At 36.2% G+C, this 20,250-nt stretch overlaps 2 protein-coding genes and 1 long non-coding RNA gene across 7 annotated transcripts; 2 read left to right on the plus strand and 1 right to left on the minus strand.

Annotated features, from left to right (window-relative positions):
* Positions 1-881: 881 nt before the first annotated feature.
* LOC140797647 (uncharacterized) lies at positions 882-6,855 on the plus strand. Its single transcript, XM_073151257.1, has 3 exons — positions 882-3,290; positions 4,993-5,303; positions 6,327-6,855. Exons 1-3 carry the CDS (start codon positions 1,345-1,347, stop codon positions 6,668-6,670), a joined length of 2,601 nt encoding a protein of 866 aa, XP_073007358.1. The 5' UTR covers positions 882-1,344; the 3' UTR covers positions 6,671-6,855.
* LOC140797654 (uncharacterized) lies at positions 3,297-4,787 on the plus strand. The gene is made up of 2 exons (XR_012110696.1): positions 3,297-3,628; positions 3,709-4,787. It is a non-coding gene; the product is annotated as an uncharacterized lncRNA (long non-coding RNA).
* A 2,187-nt stretch (positions 6,856-9,042) lies between the features above and the next one.
* LOC140797646 (BTB/POZ domain-containing protein FBL11) lies at positions 9,043-20,225 on the minus strand. 5 transcript variants are annotated; one of them, XR_012110694.1, is made up of 19 exons: positions 20,036-20,225; positions 19,893-19,943; positions 18,491-18,611; positions 18,187-18,328; positions 18,011-18,060; positions 17,229-17,317; positions 17,038-17,146; positions 16,711-16,747; positions 16,440-16,585; positions 14,826-15,387; positions 14,268-14,546; positions 13,847-13,992; positions 12,540-12,881; positions 12,209-12,457; positions 12,049-12,104; positions 11,262-11,342; positions 9,817-9,861; positions 9,649-9,717; positions 9,043-9,576 (listed from the first exon to the last, which is right to left on the minus strand). XR_012110694.1 is itself a non-coding variant. In XM_073151255.1 (19 exons), the coding sequence occupies exons 1-19, from the start codon at positions 20,221-20,223 to the stop codon at positions 9,406-9,408; spliced, it is 2,928 nt and encodes a 975-aa protein (XP_073007356.1). In that variant the 5' UTR covers positions 20,224-20,225; the 3' UTR covers positions 9,043-9,405. The 5 variants fall into 5 exon arrangements, 3 of the variants coding, with proteins under 3 accessions (XP_073007356.1, XP_073007355.1, XP_073007357.1); XR_012110695.1 differs by having other exon boundaries at positions 11,247-11,342; XM_073151255.1 differs by having other exon boundaries at positions 12,214-12,457.
* Positions 20,226-20,250: the final 25 nt, after the last annotated feature.

The raw sequence follows: 20,250 nt of genomic DNA on the forward strand, positions 1-20,250 counted from the left end.
CCAAACAAGGCCTTAGTAAATAATTTTGAAACTACAATAGAATGGTTATAATATACTTTTTTGTGCCAAATATAGCGAATTGCTTAACAACTCAGAATGTGATGATATTATTCATTTTTTGGTTAATGAATTATATTAAGAGTCTTGATTGCTTTCAAATCAAGGAGCAAATAAGAGCAAGCAAGAGTTCGGTGCAAGTGGGTGTAGCTATGAGTATTTATATATTAGAATTGTCCCTTACTCATGTTAGTTGTCCCAAATCTATAATTAGTGTTCAGTGGTGTTACCTTGATTTGGATAAGTTTCCACATAAATTTGAGCAGTATCTCTCTCTAAATACCTTTATTTATATGTAAAACAACAGTGATGAGATAAGCTACTAGTGTTAAATTATTTATGATACACTAACACAAGACAAGATAATAATAATAATAATAATAATAATAATAATAATAATAATAATAATAATAATAATAATAATAATATAAACTCTTCTTGCTTGCCCTTCCATAGAAGTAGACCATGTATCTATAATTTTTTCATTAATCTAATCGACTAGTTAAATAGGTTTGATTATATTTCAACAAAGCTAAGTGAATCAAATTCTTTTTTCTTTCATTCACAAAACATTTTGCATTGTTTGCTAAGCTATCTACAATCTAACACAAATCCTCCTTTGGGATTTTAAAGTTATAGCATTAAGTATATACGTATATAATTCTAAATTTGATATTTACTTATTATATAATAAGGGTATAAACATAAATAAATAAGTTGCGAAGGGGCTACATGCAGAATATCATCATATCATCACCACCGCTAATTGACTCAAGGGGTGTGAGTTATAGTGAGATTTCTAGTTCGTTAAGGGCTTTTGTGAAAGAAAAATAAAATAAACTACTGTGCTATACTATTCCTGAAGCCTCGTCATCGTCTCGCGTTGTGACTTGTCGAGCCGAGAGAGTCGAAAACCAACACGGAGAGGTTACGATCGATCACTCATGGCGGCGTCTTCCATTTTTCCTTCTTCATCTCTCCATCGCAAACTTCATTCCAAGGTCAGGATCTGATATCTTTAATCGACTCACGTTCAAGTATGGAATCCCCTCTTTCTTCGCTAGGGTTAGGATATTCTCCAGCACGTTCTAGGGTTCTTGATCTTTGTTGATATTCTAATTATTTTTGCTGCTGTCATCTTTGTGTATCTTCCCCGCGTAAGTTTTACATTCTATTAGCTCTTCCTCTGATCCGGTGCGGCGTTGTCGTTCTCCGCCGCCACACGAAGTTCTTGTCTGTGTAGCTCGAATCTAATTAGTAATAGATATTAAAGCAAAGAGCGATTCGATGCAAAGCCGAAGATCTGGAGGAGAAGAAGGAAGAGGAGGGAGCAATAGATATTTGTCCCCGAATCCTCGGGCGACAGCCATAGGCAAGATGAAGGAGCATCATGCTGATGATTGGCATCACAAGCCATTTGCTCGTCGCTCGCGCCCCAGCGTGAGCCCTCCAATGAGGGGCAGGCCCCTTAGGTCTTCCGCCCGACGAAATGCATCCATTGAGCGGAGGGAATACGCGCCATGGAGTGCTGAATTTGGAAAGCATGTTGATATCAACCGAGATCATGGTTATAAGCACCAGGCACGGAGCCAGCCTTTTTTGTTCGAAGACCAGGGCTACGAGCCCCTACCTGACTATATGCTGCCTGACTACCCTTCCGACTTGAATCAAAAGCTAAAGCCTTCCCGACCAATCATGGACAAAGATTTCCTTTATCAGGGCAATGGCTCGTCAACGGGATTGCAGGGGCAGAGCTTGAGGATCCAGAAATCCGTGTTCTGGGATGATGGGCCTGGTAGACCTTTCTTCTCACGGCCCACAGAGACTGCTGCGCCAAAACCTGGGAACATTGTAGGTGGAAGTCGTTATCAAGAACGTGGGAGGGAGAACATATACTCCTCTAGAGGTACTCCTTTTCCTGAAATAAGTGGTACTTCGTCATCCACTTTTGCAAAGGATGACGAGCTGCACCTGTATGGCGATCAACTTCACCAGCCATCTGATGCTTTTGCTAGGGACAATCCTGGCGACTTTTCTGATGATCATATTGACAGGACTTGGTATGGTCACATGCGGCTTTCTGACACCATGAGAGGGCTCCCTTCAAGTCAATCACCTATTGATGAGCCAAGAAACTACCCTATGCAGGAGCTCACTCGAAGAGGGAGGGAGGATCGCGGATCTCTTGCCTCAGATGACATATATAAAAAGAATTCATGGTGTCCGAGGGATGACTATAGAGATGCACTAGGTCCATCATTCACATACCTCCCAAATGACATGGCCGACAGAGTGGGCTCTTCTCAAAGAGTAGCAAACAAGAGCAGCTTCTTGGATTCTCACCATTCTTTACGTAGAGATGCAACCCTCAGATATGATGAAATGAAGGGTATTCATGAGGATTATGCTGGTGGTTCTGGAACTAGGCTCCATGGATTGACATTGAAGAGTCATGAGATACCACCTGCTGAAGAAAATCATGATTTAGTGAGATATGCTTCCTTTATGGCTTATAGAGAAAGACCCAAGAATCCTATGTTTCCTAATCGGCATATGGACATATCCCGGCAGAATGTGAGCCCTCGACGAGAGGAATCACGTTTTGAGGATATGGATACATACAATTTATCATCTGAAAGGATGGTTAGGAAAAGATATCTTATGGATGGTGATAATGAGTATGCAGTTACTTCAAGAATTATCGATCGTACTGGTTTTAGAAGGATTATGTCGGCAGCTGATAGTGATGATATATGGCTCAAGGACGACAACAAAGGCCATTTACCTTCTAAGAAATTGGCCTTTGGGCGTCCTTCACACAAAATGACCTCTCGTAAGATATCTCAAGGTGATGCTTGGTCGCTACCTAGAGATACTTCGGTACATGAAGAAAGTGGATGTACTAGAAACATAAAGAAGAGGTTGAAACCGAGCCCTTTGGAATTTTCTAAGTCATCTACTTCAGAGAGAAATGAATTGTTCAGGCCCTACAAAATTTGGAAGAGGACTCTGAAAGGTCAGCACACTGGTTGGAAGACAAACAACTGTGGAGATGTTCCTAATGATACACCCCTTTCTATAAGTGAAGATCCACCTGAAGGTTCAGAAGAGTATAAGAAGCAGGTTCATAAGGCTTTTCTTAGGTTCTCGAAGCTGTTGAATGAGAGCACTTTTCAGCAAAAAAGATATCGTGAACCAGGAAAAGGAACTCTACTTTGCTGCGTATGTGGCAGGTCTGTCTTCATTTGTGATATCAATCTGGAAGCTAAATGGTTGCTCCTCTATTTTGATTCAGACTTACTTGCTTGACATTTCATGAATTGCTTCCAGCCTTAAGTTTCATGACAGCATCTGAGGATGCCTTTTGCTCCATCATGTGAGAAGTTATGATGTTTCTCCATTTAGATAAGGATCGTATCCTTACAATTTGCTTGAGTTTAGTTTTAGTTGCAGGGAAGTTGCTAAAATTGTGTTTTGCTAATGGACCGAGAGGGACTATTACATTCGAAATAATCAGATGTGATTTTCAAAATTTATGAGTTGCCCATCATACATGCCTTAAAATACGCCGGTAAGCATATAGTTATTCAAATAATAAAGTATTGTTCCAGAGTTGTGGGCTCTACCAATTGTGACTGCCATTGGTTTAAGGTTCATCTATGAAGGACTTATTACTTGATTGGACTACAAGACGATGGGTCTGTGGAGTTGAGGGCTCAAAAGCACTGCAACATATGCATATCTTGGCAGCCATTTTCTTAGTAATTCTTCTACTCATGTGGGGTCTTACCATGAATAATATTGCTTAGAATGGTAAGCTTGTGTGCTGCTGAGTGATGGCAGTGGTCAATTCGTAGCTGCAGCTGGTGCATGATCGTATGAGACTAAGTTAGGGCTTGATTATGCAACGACAATAGGAAGTTTGTGAAATAAATGTGCATTCTGAGGAAAATCAATATTGCAGAATAGAAAATTGCTTGCTGATTCTCCAAGAGAATCATGGAAGCCACATTTATCACTTGAACAGCTAATAGTTTTTTGTGGAACATATGGTTCGCTAAGTATTATGGTTTTGAAGGCAACAAATGCTATTCTGCAGTATCATTTTGTGGTCTTAAGTAGCCAGTTATATCTTAGAAGCTGCCAAGTTGATATGCTTCAAATTGGACATTTTAAATATTATTTAGATAATAGTGGACTCTGATCTTATTTTTATTCTAGGGATTATTTGTTGATCTTAGATCGGAACTTTGATTTCCCACTGTTTGTATCTTCTCTTTTCATGTTCAAAATGTCTGCCATAGTTTTATATTCACATTCAGGTAGGCAGTCATTCTGTCTATGATGTGATAAATTCTTCCTAGTAACTGCAGTAAGGTTGCTTCTGCTTCCATAGATTGGTACCTTGATTTTGAAACTCTTGTTGCTAAATGAATAACAAAATTATCCTTGGTGACCCATATTAAGTTTTCTTAACTTATTTATTTTTTTCAAGCTAGTCAGCCATGAAGTTGTTCCATTTCTGTATGTTCAGTTTCTCACTTTTTCTTTTGAGTTCATATCTTCCTGAAGCCTTTCGTACATGAGTTATATTCTTGTTACTATCCATCTCTTCTTTCACAGGCTTTCTTCTCAGTATCCAGTTCACGATCCAAGCTGTCTTTTATTCACTTTGTGAACCATATTTTATGCTTAAATTTATTTTACTTTGGCCCATCACTTTATTGTTGCATCATGCGATCTTACAACAATTTTTTTTCCTAATTATAAGGTGCTCATTTTTATAATTGATGCATCAAACGCTGTATTTCGTTTATGTTTACTGCTTGACAAACTATTAAATTTGCGTTTATATTGCTTTCTTCACAATGAAAAAAAAAACCTTCTAGAATACTTGAATAATTGGTCGTTTCTTTTTTTTTCTCCCTTTGTCAGCCATTCAAAGGAGTTTACAGACATCCACAGCTTAATCACTCACAGTTACCATTCTCATAAGGTTGGTGTAAAAACAGATCATTTAGGGCTTCACAAAGCTCTCTGCGTTCTTATGGGTTGGAACTGGCTTGTGGTTCCTGACAATTCCAAGGCCTATCAGTCCAGTCCAGTTGCAGAAGCAAATTTTCTGAAAGAAGACCTTATTCTCTGGCCTCCACTTGTCATTTTACATAACAGCTCCATTGAGAAAAAGGTTACTAAAAATGAAGCAAGGATTGTGAAAAATGAAGGCATTGAAGAGATACTTACAGGTTAGTTTTTAAAAGGAAAACTCTTGCCTCATTCCCACTTTTGAACATTTTGGCATGGCTGTAAGTAGAACAAACTGGTCCCTTTGAGAGTTGGATGATGCTTAGTTTTGGGACAGGACTTACCGGAACAAATCAGTTTTGTGATCACTTCAATGCTGAGATGCCAAAGGAATTGATATTTAAATTCTTATGTGATATTGGACATTTCAATTTTTCTTCTGCTTGCTGAAATAACATTAATAACTAGATCAACCTGAATAAATTTTTCTTGAAGCCTCTTGGTATGTGATGTATCCAGCCTGTGGTACATTTGAGAAGAGTTGATATCAACTTTTCTCCAATTGGATGAAGTTTTTGACATGTTCTTTAGTAAGTGAATGATGAATTTTATTCCACCAGTCATTTTTGCTGTATTTTATTTTTTATTTTGGTCGGCTATAATTATTTGGTTGTTGGTTATTGTTTTATTGTTAGATCTCTTCTTGTCAACTAATTGCAGATTTCCTTTTATTGCTATTGATTTTTAATTGTCGCACTGCTGATTTTGTCTCTGTTAGTTGTTTTATGTTGATTAGCTTCATATTATGCCCTGTAAAGTTGTCTGGTATTAAATATATTAAAGTTTGCCTGTGCTTCATATTGGCCTTATAGTGTGTAGGTTGAAAATTTATTAACATTTGCTAATATATGAAGTTTTTGCTGATAGTTGGATAGTTTTGGAAATGAATAACTTAGTATAGGCAGGTACTTTTCCAACTTTGAGAGGTTCTTAACACTTATCGTGAACTTTGATATATGAAGTCTTGCTCTGCAAGTACTTGTGCTGACTGTGTTACCTCTTCAACAACCTTTTCCTTCAAACTACATGACTGGTGAAATTCTTGCCTCTGGCTGGAGGAGTGAAAGCTCAAAGAATGAGTGTGATTTTGGTTGCCTTTTGTGTTTGATATTAGCAAGTTTGACCTGATTATATGTCCTTGTCTATGTTTTCATTTATTTTGTTTACTATTCTTTTTTCCTCAGATATTGGAATTGGATCAGGAAAGGCAAAGATCAGTTACGGAAAACCTGCTAATCAGAGCGTGTTCCTAGTAAAGTTTATGCCAACCTTTTCTGGACTTCAAGAGGCAGAGAAGCTTCACAAGCATTTTGCTGACAGAAAGCGTGGAAAGCAAGAATTTCAGCAGATTAAAATTAGCAATGGAAAAATGGAGGCTCCTGTCAAAAAGGTTGAGGAGCTTCTGTATGGTTATATGGCATCTACAGAGGACATGCATAAGCTGGATGCAGAAACTAAGAAAAGATGCTTGGTCAAGAGCAAGAAGGATATTGAAGCTATTGCGGATGCACCACTAAATGCAGATTAATTCCTAGACTTGAGTCATCTGGCTATGATTTGAATTGACATGCTAAATTAGTCAGCCATATTTCCTTTTGTTGTCTCTCATCTTTTGTTGTCTCTCATCTTTTGTTGGCAGTTACTGAACGCGTAAAGAAATCATTTTGTTATGACTGCTGCGGCCATATTATAGAAAATTTCATACTTCTCATAGTCTGGTCTGATTGTTTCCTTTCTTTTACCACCTGTTCCATTAATAGTTGGTCTCAGGATTTTCTCGCATGATCCTTCTGTTGTTTCTAGTTATTCTGGTTTTGAGATCCAATCATGGTGTAGAGTAAATATGAATTGCATGTGTTGTACAACGAGAAATGGTATGCCCAAGATCATCTCATGAGATCGCTCTCACACCAACAGCCCAGATGTTGGCAGAAATTCATGGGCATAGCTTATATCCTGTGTAGTTTTTCAGCTTACATGGCCATAGAATCTACGGAAAGGTGCAACTTTTTTTATAAAAAAAAGAAGAAGAGATAGATTGTATTACTTAATCCACCGCTAATATCAACAGTCAAAAATTATACAAGTGTAATGGAAAAAGCTTCTTCCCGTGGAGTCTTCTAACCAGTGTGACACAACCTAGATGTGGTCATTTTGGTTGTCCTATTGATCGGCGAAAGCCATTTCTTGCGTTTGATCTTTATGCAATATCTGAACCACCTAAGCCAGGACTGGCGGCTGGCGGCTGGCGGCTCATTATCGACAAGTGCGATTAAGTGCGGAAAGCGAGAACCTTCTCCATTTGGAGAGCCTTGCTTTGGAAGAGAGAGGCTTCCATTTTCGAGTTCCATACATCCATTGCAAGGCGCGTGGGATACGGTTCGCCTACCCGAGCAGTCCGGTGGTCGCGGTGGAAGGAGGTGGTGGTCCTAGAGTTAATACTATCGCAGGAGGACCCCTCTCAAGGACATCCCTCCGAGATGCTTAGTGATATGGTGTGGCGTTCTCAAGGAGGCAGCCCCCTTCTCAGCGTGCGCCTCCTCGGTGAGACAGCTGAGAAGATTGGATGCCGACCCAATCTAGAACACCTTCTTCACCTCGTCTTTTGTGTTACCTTGGTCTTGGTGGACCGGGCAGCCAGCCTTTGGAAGATTTCCCTTCCCTCCAGAATGAAGACCTTCCTTTAGCGGCCTTTGCTCGACCGAGTGCACATCAATGATATCTTGGCTCCGCAAATGTTTCCACAGCCTGGTCGACTACCACCTTGCCGTGGAGACCTAGAACCCATCCTAGAAGCCGTTATCGCAAGGCATTTGACTACCCTCATTAGAATCCTCTGATGGCTGCTCCAGAGGAAGAGCATATCGCAAGCTTTCAGAATCTCCCTCTGAGATTTTGTAGACCGTAGATATGCGCCTTCCCCTTTCCTCCCCTCTCTTTAGAGCATCTCCAGCGCCGCAAAGATTCTATGTAACCAATAATAGAGCAAGAGCTCTCTCTCTCTCTATATTAAAATAGTAATATAATATATATTATTATATTAATTATTTTAAATTATTTAATAGGTCATCTTAACGTTATTAATTTTTAATAAAAAATATATAGTTAGAAAACTCTCATCGATATCTTTAAAATAAGATTAATATTCAATAGTTTCAGAAATAATTTTAAATTACTAATTTTTTAATTAAATGTATAGAAATTATATTACACGAAATAAACATCGAAATAATCATCATATGTCATTAACTAAAAATATCAAAATTACATTACATAAAATAAGTAGAAATTAACCAAATATAATAATAGCAATAGATGTTTAATATTTTGGTAAGTCATCTCCTTAGCCACCGGTTCCGGTTCCATAGCCACCGGTTTCGGTTCCGTAGTCATATCTAATGTATTTTAATTTTTAATATTTACATTGGGAATAATTTTGAGTAATTATATTTTAGGACACATAATTTATTAGACTCATTTTTATAAATAATAAAAAATTTAAAATTTAAATTAACTCAAAAATAATTTAATATAACTCATTTTAAAGATCTTTGAGACCTTTCCAATAGTATTATTTTTGTTAAAAACTGATTAGTAAAACTAATTGTATTCTCAGTTTAACTAACTAAATTATTTAATAAAAGATACAAATAAAATTAAAATTATTAAATATAATAATTATTGGATAATTTTGGTATTTTTAAAATGTTGAAATGACAAATGGAGCCGGGCTCCATTTTTATGGTGGGGCTATTCTCAGCTCTAAATTTGGAGCTAGTTTTAGAATCCCATTGGAGCTCAACCTGTTGGAGTTTATAACCACTCTCCCACCATGTACAGTCTTTAAATAAAAAATGTCTATCTGGGCCTATAGCCCACTTTTCTCAAAAACTTTGTCGATGCAGAATAAAGATTGAGATAATATTATTTTGTTTTTCTGTCTGCCTTCATATAGAAACGTTACATATTATCAGGGAAGAACAACAATTCAAAGTTTTCATTTTGCAGCAGACGTTCAATTATTACAAGATCTACAATAGAGGAAAAGCCATGAAACTTTTTGCTCTGGATTTCCTCATTATTTGCAATGTAGTTCAGTATATTTTCCTCCCCCATCGAGAGCTATCATTGTTCATGTTATGCTGCATCATACTTAGGATAGCTGCTCCCATTATGGTTTGGAAGTTAGCCCCTGGTCTGTTCTATCTGGGATGTCCAGGCAACTGCATCCTGTGGCACGCCTCCTTTTTTTCCTTTTCCAAATTATATTCTTTCTTTCACTATAGTTGTTCGCAGCTCCTTGCTGTTCCATTCCAGGATAATGGTATCCTTGTGAACTGGTTTGCAGGAGCTAGTTGTTTGAAGATCAAATCCGCACCTCTGAGGTCTACACCGACTAATTCTCACAGCACTGATGTATTGCCACTCCAAATGCTGTAAACAGTTGAACAAGAAGCATCTACTATATAAATGTTGGATACCTCAATGTCAACTAAATTTACTCACACTTGGGCTGTCAAACCCTCCTTCACAGGCATCACAAATATCCAACGCAACCTTTCGGAGCAGCGGTAACTGCAATTCAGATTAGTGCAGTTGCTGTCTGATTATTGATATGTTCTAAAGGTTGGCAGGTGGTGGGTGGGGTGGGGGTGGAGAAGAAAGGTGGATTACCTTTAAAGCAGAATGATATATGAAGTTCCTTCTAATGCCTCTTCCCTGCAGTTCAGTAGGGAACGGAAATTAAAACAAATAACTAGCATTTGATCAAGATTAGGATTGCATTGATAACTAGGAGATTATAATAATTAGAACTATGAAAGACAAGTACTTTCTTTTACTTGTATACAACGGTACAGTTTCAAATGCAATGGACAAAGTTGTCGAGCATCCAACCAACTATATCCAGTTTAATGCATTTTTTTGCATTACTTTTCTAGAAAAACTCTTATATGGAAAAGAAGACATATTTTTAATAAAATCATTCTCCTGCAATAGATCTGCAATTGAGAAAGACAAAATAATGCACTATCAGCACTTGCTAATGTACAAAGTCCTGATCATTTTTTTTTCTTTTGACTTTTCTTCAAAATTATTTATTTGCTTCCACACATCTTTTCTACTCTGACCAGTATTATATATACATATATGCAAAAGTAGCAACTAGACATTGCTTAGCATGAGAGGATATACTTACAACCGTAGTTTGAAAAATCAGCCAAAACATATCGGTTTCATGAGCAATATGGTCTATTCTTTTTAAAAAACTATGGTCAATGGCAGTAAACTTATTTAAATTTAATATTTCCCTACTCCTTTTAGAATTTTTCTACTACTTTTTAGAATTTTGGATACCTCTCTTTGAATTCTATTTCTATGAATGACCAAAACCAAAAAAGCCGAAACTGCAAAATGAAACTCCAGAATTGACTGAAATTCCAAAATGTTTTGTTTCTTTCTGACTGAAACCGAAACTTCGTATTATGCTTACAACAGTTTAAGAGCATATAGAATAAACATATGCACATGAAAGAAAAGTATAGATCATAGATATTCCACATAATTCCACACATAAAAACTTAAATAGAATCACTTTTTCCAAATGCTTGTATTTCACTAGATAAATATTCTCGGTTGTTTGGAACCTTGTGATAATTTAGACGTGCTTGAAAAGTTGAAATATATTATCAAAACTGGTTATTAGGAGAGCTTTCCGCTAAAGCATCATAGAGGCATTCAGTTAGCTCAGGAAATTGGCACTCAATTAACTTCTGGAAGTCTGTGAACCAGCTCACTTTACATTGGATAAATTTTCAAAGGTAAAACCCTCTAATAAATATATATTCATTTAGCATGTTTACCCCTCAAATTATACCAAAAGCATTGTCCAATACTGCCATGTGGGTTCTCATTAAGATTTTTGTTTTAGCTTTTATGCTTTTATCTGTAAGCTAGGAATTTATGCGTAATTATTCACACACATAGTCTTTGTGTTTTAAACAATAAGCATAACTAGCCGACAATGACATAGATATAACAGCAAAGTACAAGCTAGCTTTTGAGCACATGAGAAACACAGCATATAGCTTAAGAGTGAGTAGTACCCTTTGAGCACTCACATTGTGGCGTAATAATAGATCTTCTAGACCTTTGCAGTTGAAAAGAGAAGAAACTCCATTAAGAGTTATCTTGCCACACTCCTGACAAATCAGATAAGCATATCATCTAAATGAATAAAGTATTAAAGTCTACAGGTAGATTAATAAGTTAACAAAGTAGGAACAGAATGAGATAAGTTAATTAATCAAATATACCAGCCAAACTTGGATTGTTTAATGACAGGACAGCTAGTTCTACTACATAGTTCCTGACAAATTGTACTATTCTAGTCTTCTAGAAACAAATGTCCCAGAAAAGAAAAAAAAAAGACTCATTCGACTCCATTAAATTACTAAAAGAAAATTTGAACCACATAAGGTACGAGACCTGAAAGCAGCAAGTAAAATCTCTCCCAGCAGCAAACATATACAAATGAGTCTTTGAAGGAAAAACAAGCAACATTTAGTATAGCTTGGCATTCTGATTGGTAAAATCGTAATCTTTCAGGTTGTTGTTTTGGAGTTTAGAATGAGAAGACAATGATACAATGAAAACTAGAACAAGTTACAAAATTACACATTTAATTTAAGAACTTATAAGGCCTTGATCAACTCAAGCCAATTGAGATAGAATTAATGAATGATCTTTCCTTGATTTCTCATCACAATTGATAACTTCTATCAGCTGAATTCCAATCATTGTGCAATTTACCAACAACTTCAGAATTGCCAAAAAGGATGAAGATGCAAAAGATTATCATGCAAGTTGAATAAACAGAATGAGACAAACATTCACAATTGTACTAACCTCCAAATGTATAGACGTCAAGCCTGGCCATCCAGATGAGATGATCTCTTGTGAATCTGCAAAAAAGGCCAAAAGAAGCACCTTTAGTATTTGGAATGTAAGTGGAAACAAGGATTCAAATCAATTTGCTAAGAATGCTGCATCAGAACTTTGAGTGAACCTAACAGGAGTCAAGAAGTTTACACCCTGACAAAGAAAGTTCAATTAAATCTGAACAATTCTGTGTCAGAAGAGTTAAGTCGTCATTTGTCATCCATGGAGATACCCATTCTAGCCTTAATATCCTTAACATTGGCATGCTGGTCCGGAAGCTAAATGAAGTCCAGTCACCAAGACAACAATGTAGTCCAAGCACCCGCAAATATCTTAAGGATTCCAGAATAATTCTCATAACAGTGTCAGAAATCACCTGTTAATCAAAGCAACATAGTACAATTGACAGAAGTTCATCTCACAATATTAATTGATTTCAATTGTTGCAGAGATATGACCTGAAAAGTAAGAACCACAGACTCAATTAATGGGCAAATCATAGGAAGAGCATGCAGCACGTGGTGCCCCAGTGAAGCACCCAGGCCAATTGTTATTTCCTTCACTTTAGCAAAAGCAGGCACTAGTTCTTCCATTTGGACATAAGAAAATCCCCAGCCAAATGCAACATCTTCCAAGTTGCAACTTTTGCTTAACCCATGGAGGAAATTTTTGGACCTACCACCACTAGTGAGTGTCACTTCATCACTTGTAATCTGATGCAAATTCTTACATCCAGTTGCTTTCAAACACCTCAAATCAGGATTTCTTCTGAGAAGAGAACTTAAAGCTAGAATAGAAACCTGAAAGTTCACAACAGGGCAACAAGTCAAAGGCCACGAAATTTGACCAATACCTCAATAGACATGTCTGTTTCCATGAATAAGAAAACAAAAATTTATTATCATAAAAGAACTATGCAGCAGTCACTTTTGTCTACAACATGAAATTTAGACGTGAAAATCATTGTAATGGAGATATCCACTGAAAGATTGAATATTGGCCTGACCCTGTCATAAATGGATTGTCTCAATCCTTAAAACAGAAAAACCTATAGACAGAACCCCTAAAGCTCTTAAAATGGTTTTCTATTCTGAGTTGAATGAATTGTAGTACAAACAAACCAGTATAGCTTTTTATGTGCTAAACATCACACAGCAATTTATGGAATGATTCTCTATGTAACATAATGCCATACATATTTGTTTTACGAAGGATGGAATAAATCTTCCTTCCCACATTCTACAAAGTGATCCTATTAGCATTCATATTGGCAAAATAATCACGGCGAGTCTTTCCAGTTGCATTTTGAAGAGCCTACTTAGCTGGTAAATAAGGCCCCTGTAGGTGGTTTGGCAAGGAAGCTCACCAATATTATAGCACAATCTCGACCATCATGCAAAGAACCAGGCATGGGATTTCAGACTCCCAACTACCTTAAACAAATGGAAGTATCCCTACCATTTGACCTAGTTTATGTGAGGACCTCCTCTAAGTTATTACCAATAAGTTTCAGTTTTAAATTCTTAAGTTCTCTTTGAAGTTGTAATTGTATTATCTTCCATGAAGGAAAAGCATGACAATCAATCTTTGCATTCAGAAGGTAGTTAAGATGTGTATGAAAGTAGGCTGTGTTAAGCAAATATGCAAAGTATAGGTGGACACGATTCCTAACAAGGAATACTTCAAAGTTGAAACAGCTAAGAATGGAATACTAAAACGGACCAATCATTTAGATCTATAATATCTATTAGCACTTAGATCATACCATGGTCTCAGAAACATCAAGGCTCTCTAGGGAAGAGCCAATAAAGTTACAGAGAGCATCATCCATAAGAAAGGTTTCCCTTAAGCTTAGAATCTTCACCATGCATACATGACTCAGGAGTTGCGACATAGAATTCCGGTCAATACCTGTGAAACATTAATAGGTTAAACAAGTAGATGGATGTCAGTGGATTAACCAGAATCACCACATCAAACTACCAAATACAGGCTATCCAAGATATTAAAACGTTTGCGAAGTTATTATTGGACTCTTGCTCTTGGCCGACTAGTTTTCTACCAAAGTCAGATTCCTAATAAAGGATCAGAAGACAATTCTTTTTAAGCCCAAAATACCTGATAATTTGGTTTAAACTTTAAACTTTTCACTGCTGGCAAAAAGCATGAAAGTGAAGTCCACTGACCTTTACAACCATCTAAATGAAGTTGCTGGAGCCTGGATGCCATTGAATGAAAATGTTTCTGATTGTCATGAACATCAGCGCCATCATGAAAGATATTATCAGCACAAAGCACCAAAATTGAATCTCTCCCAATAGTTGTATAAGATAGAACCATTGAATGGATACTCAAGCACTTGCTAAAAAATGTGGATATCCCAACATCTGTTAGTAGAGTACAACCTTTAATGTTTATGTAAGACAGAGAATCAGTCAAAGCGGAGATCTTCAACAAGTCCATATCTGACAACAAAAATGAAAGTATCACTTAAAATTTGCACTCAACTCTAGCACTTCTTTTTTGTTCTTTTTGGGATTAAAACTCTATTACTTGTTTTGCGGAACATTTTGCGGAACAAAGTAGGAGATATTGAAACATATATAAAATTTCAGAATACTGATCCTCAAGAGACTGTTATTATGATCCATGAGATGATATGTTTGTGGAATAATAAATGGATGCATAAAAGTAATATACTAATATATGAATAATAAGAAGCCAGTAATGGAATCATGTCTTACCACTAATATCATTTCGGCCTTCCAATGTCAGCTTTGAAATGCTTGATAAAACTGGTTTCCCCAATGCAGGTTTTGCAATGTTAGACAATAAATAATTTCTTACAGTTATGTTATGCCTTCTTCTATCCGACAGTTGGGACTTTTCAGCAGTAGTAGAAATAACTGATACTTTTGTTCGTATTACAGAGCTGATGTCAATGGTCAAATCAATTTCATTGACAAGTGGACATCTTTCTAGCAAGTAACATAAATCTCCCATCCTGAATTGCAAACAGTGAGAAGCTTTTAGCATCCTCAATGATGGAAATGCCAATCGTAACCATTCAACAGCAGCACCAAAATGCAGCTTTGGACACCTTGAAATGTCCACCTTGCGTACAGCCTCAAATGACAAAATTTTCACTGGTTTCTCTATTATTTTATAAAAATCAACACTCCGATAATTAAGTTGATCAAAAGCAAGGATCATCTTTTCTTTGAGAGTCACATCCAGATCAATTGGAAGCACCGCCATAAAAAGAAGTGCAATTGTCATATGGACACAACCCGAAAGCACTATTTTCTGGATAACAGAAAAATTGTCAAAAATATATACATTAACTCAAAAAAAATTTCATAGAATTAGCAACTAAAAAGTATGGACCATATCTAAAAGAAACAGAAGTACCAAATGGAAGACTCAGTTTTTTATCAAGTAAATGACTTCAGGTATGTAGATATAAATCTGTTCCGAATGTGGTCAGAGAAAGAAGTCATAGTATATAAGATAACTTAATGTAATAGAGTCAAACTGTACAATAGGAGAAAGTATGTCAGGAGTGAGTCTTCACTTCGTCTTCAAAACAGGAGGATGTCAGATTACTAAGACAAGGCAATCTGAAGAGCTACTGTGCACTATAATGAATAACATCAATAATGGCAATATTTAGGATATTGTTTTTTCAGGAAAATAGAAGATTCATTTTCTAGCAGAAACTGATCAACACATTATATTGTCGTGCATTATTATAAAGCAAATAACAATAGGCCAGTGAACTTATAGCTACACACAAACAAGGTTCTATCAGTTCTATTTCACAGTAACTTATGGAAGAGTTGTGTTGCAGGATAAACAGCGTAAGCATGCATGCTTTACACCTTCACATGGCCCTGGTTCAAATTTGCAAACAAATGGTTTCTTCACCAGACTAATGTAGTTGAAACCATTATTGTTTACTATCCTTTTTGTCTTAAAACTTTTCACAAATCACATGATGGCAAAGTCAAAATCTTGAATATGACCAAAGAACCAATATCAAGCTCTTGTAAGACCACAACTGGTAAAGTATTATGTGTTTGTGTCGAGATTCTATCAAGTAGTAAAAGCTCACAGTTTGTGCTATTGGTTCAAGGTCTAAGAGGTAATCTATATCTCCAACATAGAATAAGTGTTTGAGCTTTCCAGTTTCCACAGAATGCCAAGAGCCAAGGCAGTAAAATTTAACAAATTATTTTTCCTCAATGACAACATCAAACTTGTTTTAATCATCCAAAACATCATCTTTGCCCATTAGAATGGACATTGAAGATAAATTCATAGCAACATTAATTAGAAAGAAGTGCATAAGTCAAAACCTCAGAATATTCTGTTATGCGAATTCTCAGACTATCCAATTTGTCTTCACTAATGGTATCCCGTAGAGTTGAGGAAAAATCTGTTTGCAGAGCAAGAATTGCACTAACAATCTCATTTCCAAACTGAGAGAAGCATCTTCTTAGTCCTTCAAGCACAAATATTTGTCTGTGATTATAAAGTAACTATAGATGATTGACAATGTAAATTTGAATTGCCAGAATCATCACATTTAACCTTTTTAAGAAACTAGCTTAAAAATAACAAGTATACCTGCAGCAAACCCCAAAGGCAAAAGGCAGACCTTTACCTGGACAACAGGAAAATAATTGATCCTTCAAACTGAATAACACAATTATGGTCAAAAGAAGCAAGGACAACCTTAAAATTCAGTTTGACAGGATATAGGCATAGTAGTGAAAAAAAAATGATAGATTATTTATCTTAGTAAGACCAGTTTATCATACAGTAAGATCACATGAAGAGGTGCCAGTAAATAGTAATAAAAACAAAATTTAATGGAGAAACTTTTCTTAATGAGTTTGATTTCAAAAGGAAAGTCCAGTTCATGCAGATTCAGTAATAAAGTTTATTATGTACCTTCTTAAGAATGTCAAAATGGTCATTTTCACAGTACGTTGCCGCACATTCTGAAGACTTTGTGTTGTCAGATATCCAATGTAGAAGCGCTTCACATATTTGTTTCTCACTATGTACAAGCAACAAAATAAAGTAATAAACATACTGACAACATTAAATAAATGAATACCAGAGGAAAGCAAGACACTAACCTATCCACTGTCAACTGAGGGTGTTCCATGCAGGAATACAGCAAATCATATGGAACTTTAGTAAATGAGCTGCATGACACCACCCAAACCTGTGCATTCCATACATTTAAGTTAACTTCTTGTTTGCTAATTATAAACTACCAACCGTCATAAAGGGACGCTATTTTAAAAGATCTAAATTGTCTCATATCATGCTGTAGTTACATTTCAGTCTTTTGGTTCAAGAATAAGTTCAGTGGGACTAGAATAGGTATCCTATGACCATTTAAAAATAAAGCTGTTAGGATTGATAGTGCAATAAGTGATAGCACCATTTGGTCAATTTGGGATAAGTGTCAAACATAAAAAATTACCTACATGAATTCTTATTTGGCCGATTTGGTTGAATTAGAAATGTTGGTCTGAAGGAATATGCATTGTTCTACAAAAGGTTCAAAAAGTTAAATGCAGATAAGCTTCCAGTTCCATTCCCAAACAAGAAGGCAAATTGTATGTCCAGCAATCCAGAAAACATTAAGAAATAACTACCTTCATGACACAGAAGAAATATGAGTCTCTGTTAAGCAAGAAAAAAGAATACAATGCCCCCTAAATTATTAGAATACACCAACTGCTACCATAGAAGAGGATGCTTCCAACCACTCACACACTCAAACTCTCGATATTGGAAATGACTAATGAAGCACATTTTCCACTGTACCCTCTTATTGCAAGAAGGGAACAGAATAACTTTGACATAGTGCAAGCAATGACATATTTATAACTCAAAAGTTTGTACCTACAAAGTTCCGTGCAAGATAGTCTTTGCATAACTCTTGAACAAAAGCAACCCCTGCAATCATATCTCATTTCAAGAATCATTATGGAACCTCAATGTAGCTGCCCAACAAAGATTAATCATAACAGACTGTTATGAGGCCTATGATGTGAAGACATGAGAATCAATCTTAAATCTCACCTTGCTCCAAAGCAAAGTTCCAGAATTCAATTATGGTGTCCAATGACAACTGTTGACAAGAAAGATTTCTCTCTGAGCTGATTTTAATGAACCAACTTTCACACACCAATAAAAGGCCCTCCACACCAAAAAACAGTGCACCCTGAAAAGTAATCAATACATCATACTTTTAAAGTGCCTTAAAAACCAAGACTGTGAAAAGAAGATCACAATTTTGAGCAAATTGACTGTATGAATTAAACAGGAATATTTAGCAGAAAAGAACATCAAAAAATGCAATAAAAAGCCTTATTAAAACGTTCACCTCCAAGAGCAAGAGGAAGTTTTCAGGTCTAACTTTTAGTGAACAGCCAAATATAAACTGCAGGACATTTACAATAGCTTCTAGGTTCCACTGGATCAACACATGGTTAAGACTTGATTCACTGCAGAGGAAGGATATCAAATGAAATAATCATATCATTATGTAGGATAAATACAGAGAAATGGTTTTTTTCAGGTTTTTTGCAGTATATCCTTCTAGAACCTTATTTACATGTATAACCTGAAAAGGCTTTTTCTCTGCCTTTTTTTTTTTCTGTGCGGATACCCCACAAAGCCGATCAACAGTAAAAATATGAACTATTTAAAATTTTAAAAGAAAAAGTATTATCTGAAATTTGTTTACATATATAGCTCTCTGCTAATGGTATTTTTCTTCTTCCAGTAACAAATTTTAATTCATTTTATAATTGACAAATTCATAACCAAACAAAGTTATTCATGATGTATTGCTCTAGTTTGTCATGTATGAGCTATGGCACAATGTTCAATGAAGATGAATATAAAAATAAGCTAATTCTATCCAGTTATTCAACAGGATGAATAGTGCCGACGAGCAATGTGTTTGAACGAATGAACTATGCTTCGAACGAGCGAACAGTGTGTTCGAACAAACTTTGAATGTTTGAAGTACGTTCAAACGCCCAAGGGTTTCACGCCAATCTCAATTAATTCTTGACATATTTAGGATGAATTGCTTCTCTTTTTGGATTGATAAAAGGGAAGGGACATTTGAGGGTTGAGTGACGACTCCCGAAGATAAGATACAATGCACTTTGGTGAAGATTGAGAGTTGAAGAACGGAAGTGTAACTTCTTCGTATTGGATCGTGGTGGAGTCTACTACTTTGGACTTTGAAGACTATGTTTGCTACTACCTTAAGGATCATATAGACAGGTTTTTAACCTCGAGGGTCAAGATATTGGATGCCAAGTACAGAAAGTGGTGCATTAACAGAGAATCAAGCAAATCACCTCAGAGAAGATTGTGAGTAACAATGAAAAATTTGTAAGTATTTTACAATCGTTGATTATCATAATACTTGGTTTGATTCCAAAAGAAGGGATCTATAGTTTTTTACCCTTTATTGATAAGGGTTTTTCCATGTTAAAATTTCTTGTATTTGCATATTGCATTTGCATATCATATTTGAATTTTACTTGACAGTTTTAATTCGAAAAACATCTTCTAGATGGTTTATAAAATTTCAGCATCCATAAAAGACCAAGGGTTATGAGGGATATACACGCAAATACAAAATCTAGAAGGACATATATGCAAATAGGCGACTTCGAGGGCTTTACATTATAAAAAAAAACATTGAATTTGCTCCACAATTACATGGCATTTATCTGAAACTTTATGTGCAAAGAATTAGATAATACCTGAAACTTCCGCAGAGAAGAGCACGGAAGTATGAAGAGCACTGGATGAGCCTGAGCAATGAAAGGACCTCAATTGAGATAATAGAAATATCGAACAATTTATATATATATATATATATATATATATATATATCAAAGCTTGCCTGCTTCGGTTAGCTCGAACTGTGATTGAGGAAGACCGAAGGATTAGAGGGAGATTCCAGCGTTCGATCTCTGAGGTGGAAATCAAGATCTCTTCCTTTGGGAGTTCGTCGTGGAGAAGAGTCGGATTGGTTAGCTCGAGAACGATCGTCTCCTCATCGTCGATGGAGGAAATGGAAGTGGAAGCCATGGCGGCTTGCGCTAGAATAGTCCAATA

This window comes from Typha latifolia, chromosome 11, assembly GCF_019914945.1.
Source record: "Typha latifolia isolate L0001 chromosome 11, TyphaL0001v2, whole genome shotgun sequence".
Lineage (NCBI taxonomy): Eukaryota > Viridiplantae > Streptophyta > Magnoliopsida > Poales > Typhaceae > Typha > Typha latifolia.

Excerpts from the sequence above, each read along its gene's own strand:
- LOC140797647 (XM_073151257.1), top strand. The coding sequence starts at position 1,345 with ATGCAAAGCCGAAGATCTGGAGGAGAAGAAGGAAGAGGAGGGAGCAAT. Across the intron at positions 3,291-4,992 it reads CTTTGCTGCGTATGTGGCAG|CCATTCAAAGGAGTTTACAG; the intron begins GTCTGTCTTCAT and ends TCCCTTTGTCAG. Across the intron at positions 5,304-6,326 it reads CATTGAAGAGATACTTACAG|ATATTGGAATTGGATCAGGA; the intron begins GTTAGTTTTTAA and ends TTTTTTCCTCAG.
- LOC140797646 (XM_073151254.1), bottom strand. The coding sequence starts at position 20,223 with ATGGCTTCCACTTCCATTTCCTCCATCGACGATGAGGAGACGATCGTT. Across the intron at positions 16,748-17,037 it reads ATTTTGACATTCTTAAGAAG|GTAAAGGTCTGCCTTTTGCC; the intron begins GTACATAATAAA and ends CCTGTTGTCCAG. Across the intron at positions 15,388-16,439 it reads GCATAACAGAATATTCTGAG|AAAATAGTGCTTTCGGGTTG; the intron begins GTTTTGACTTAT and ends TCTGTTATCCAG.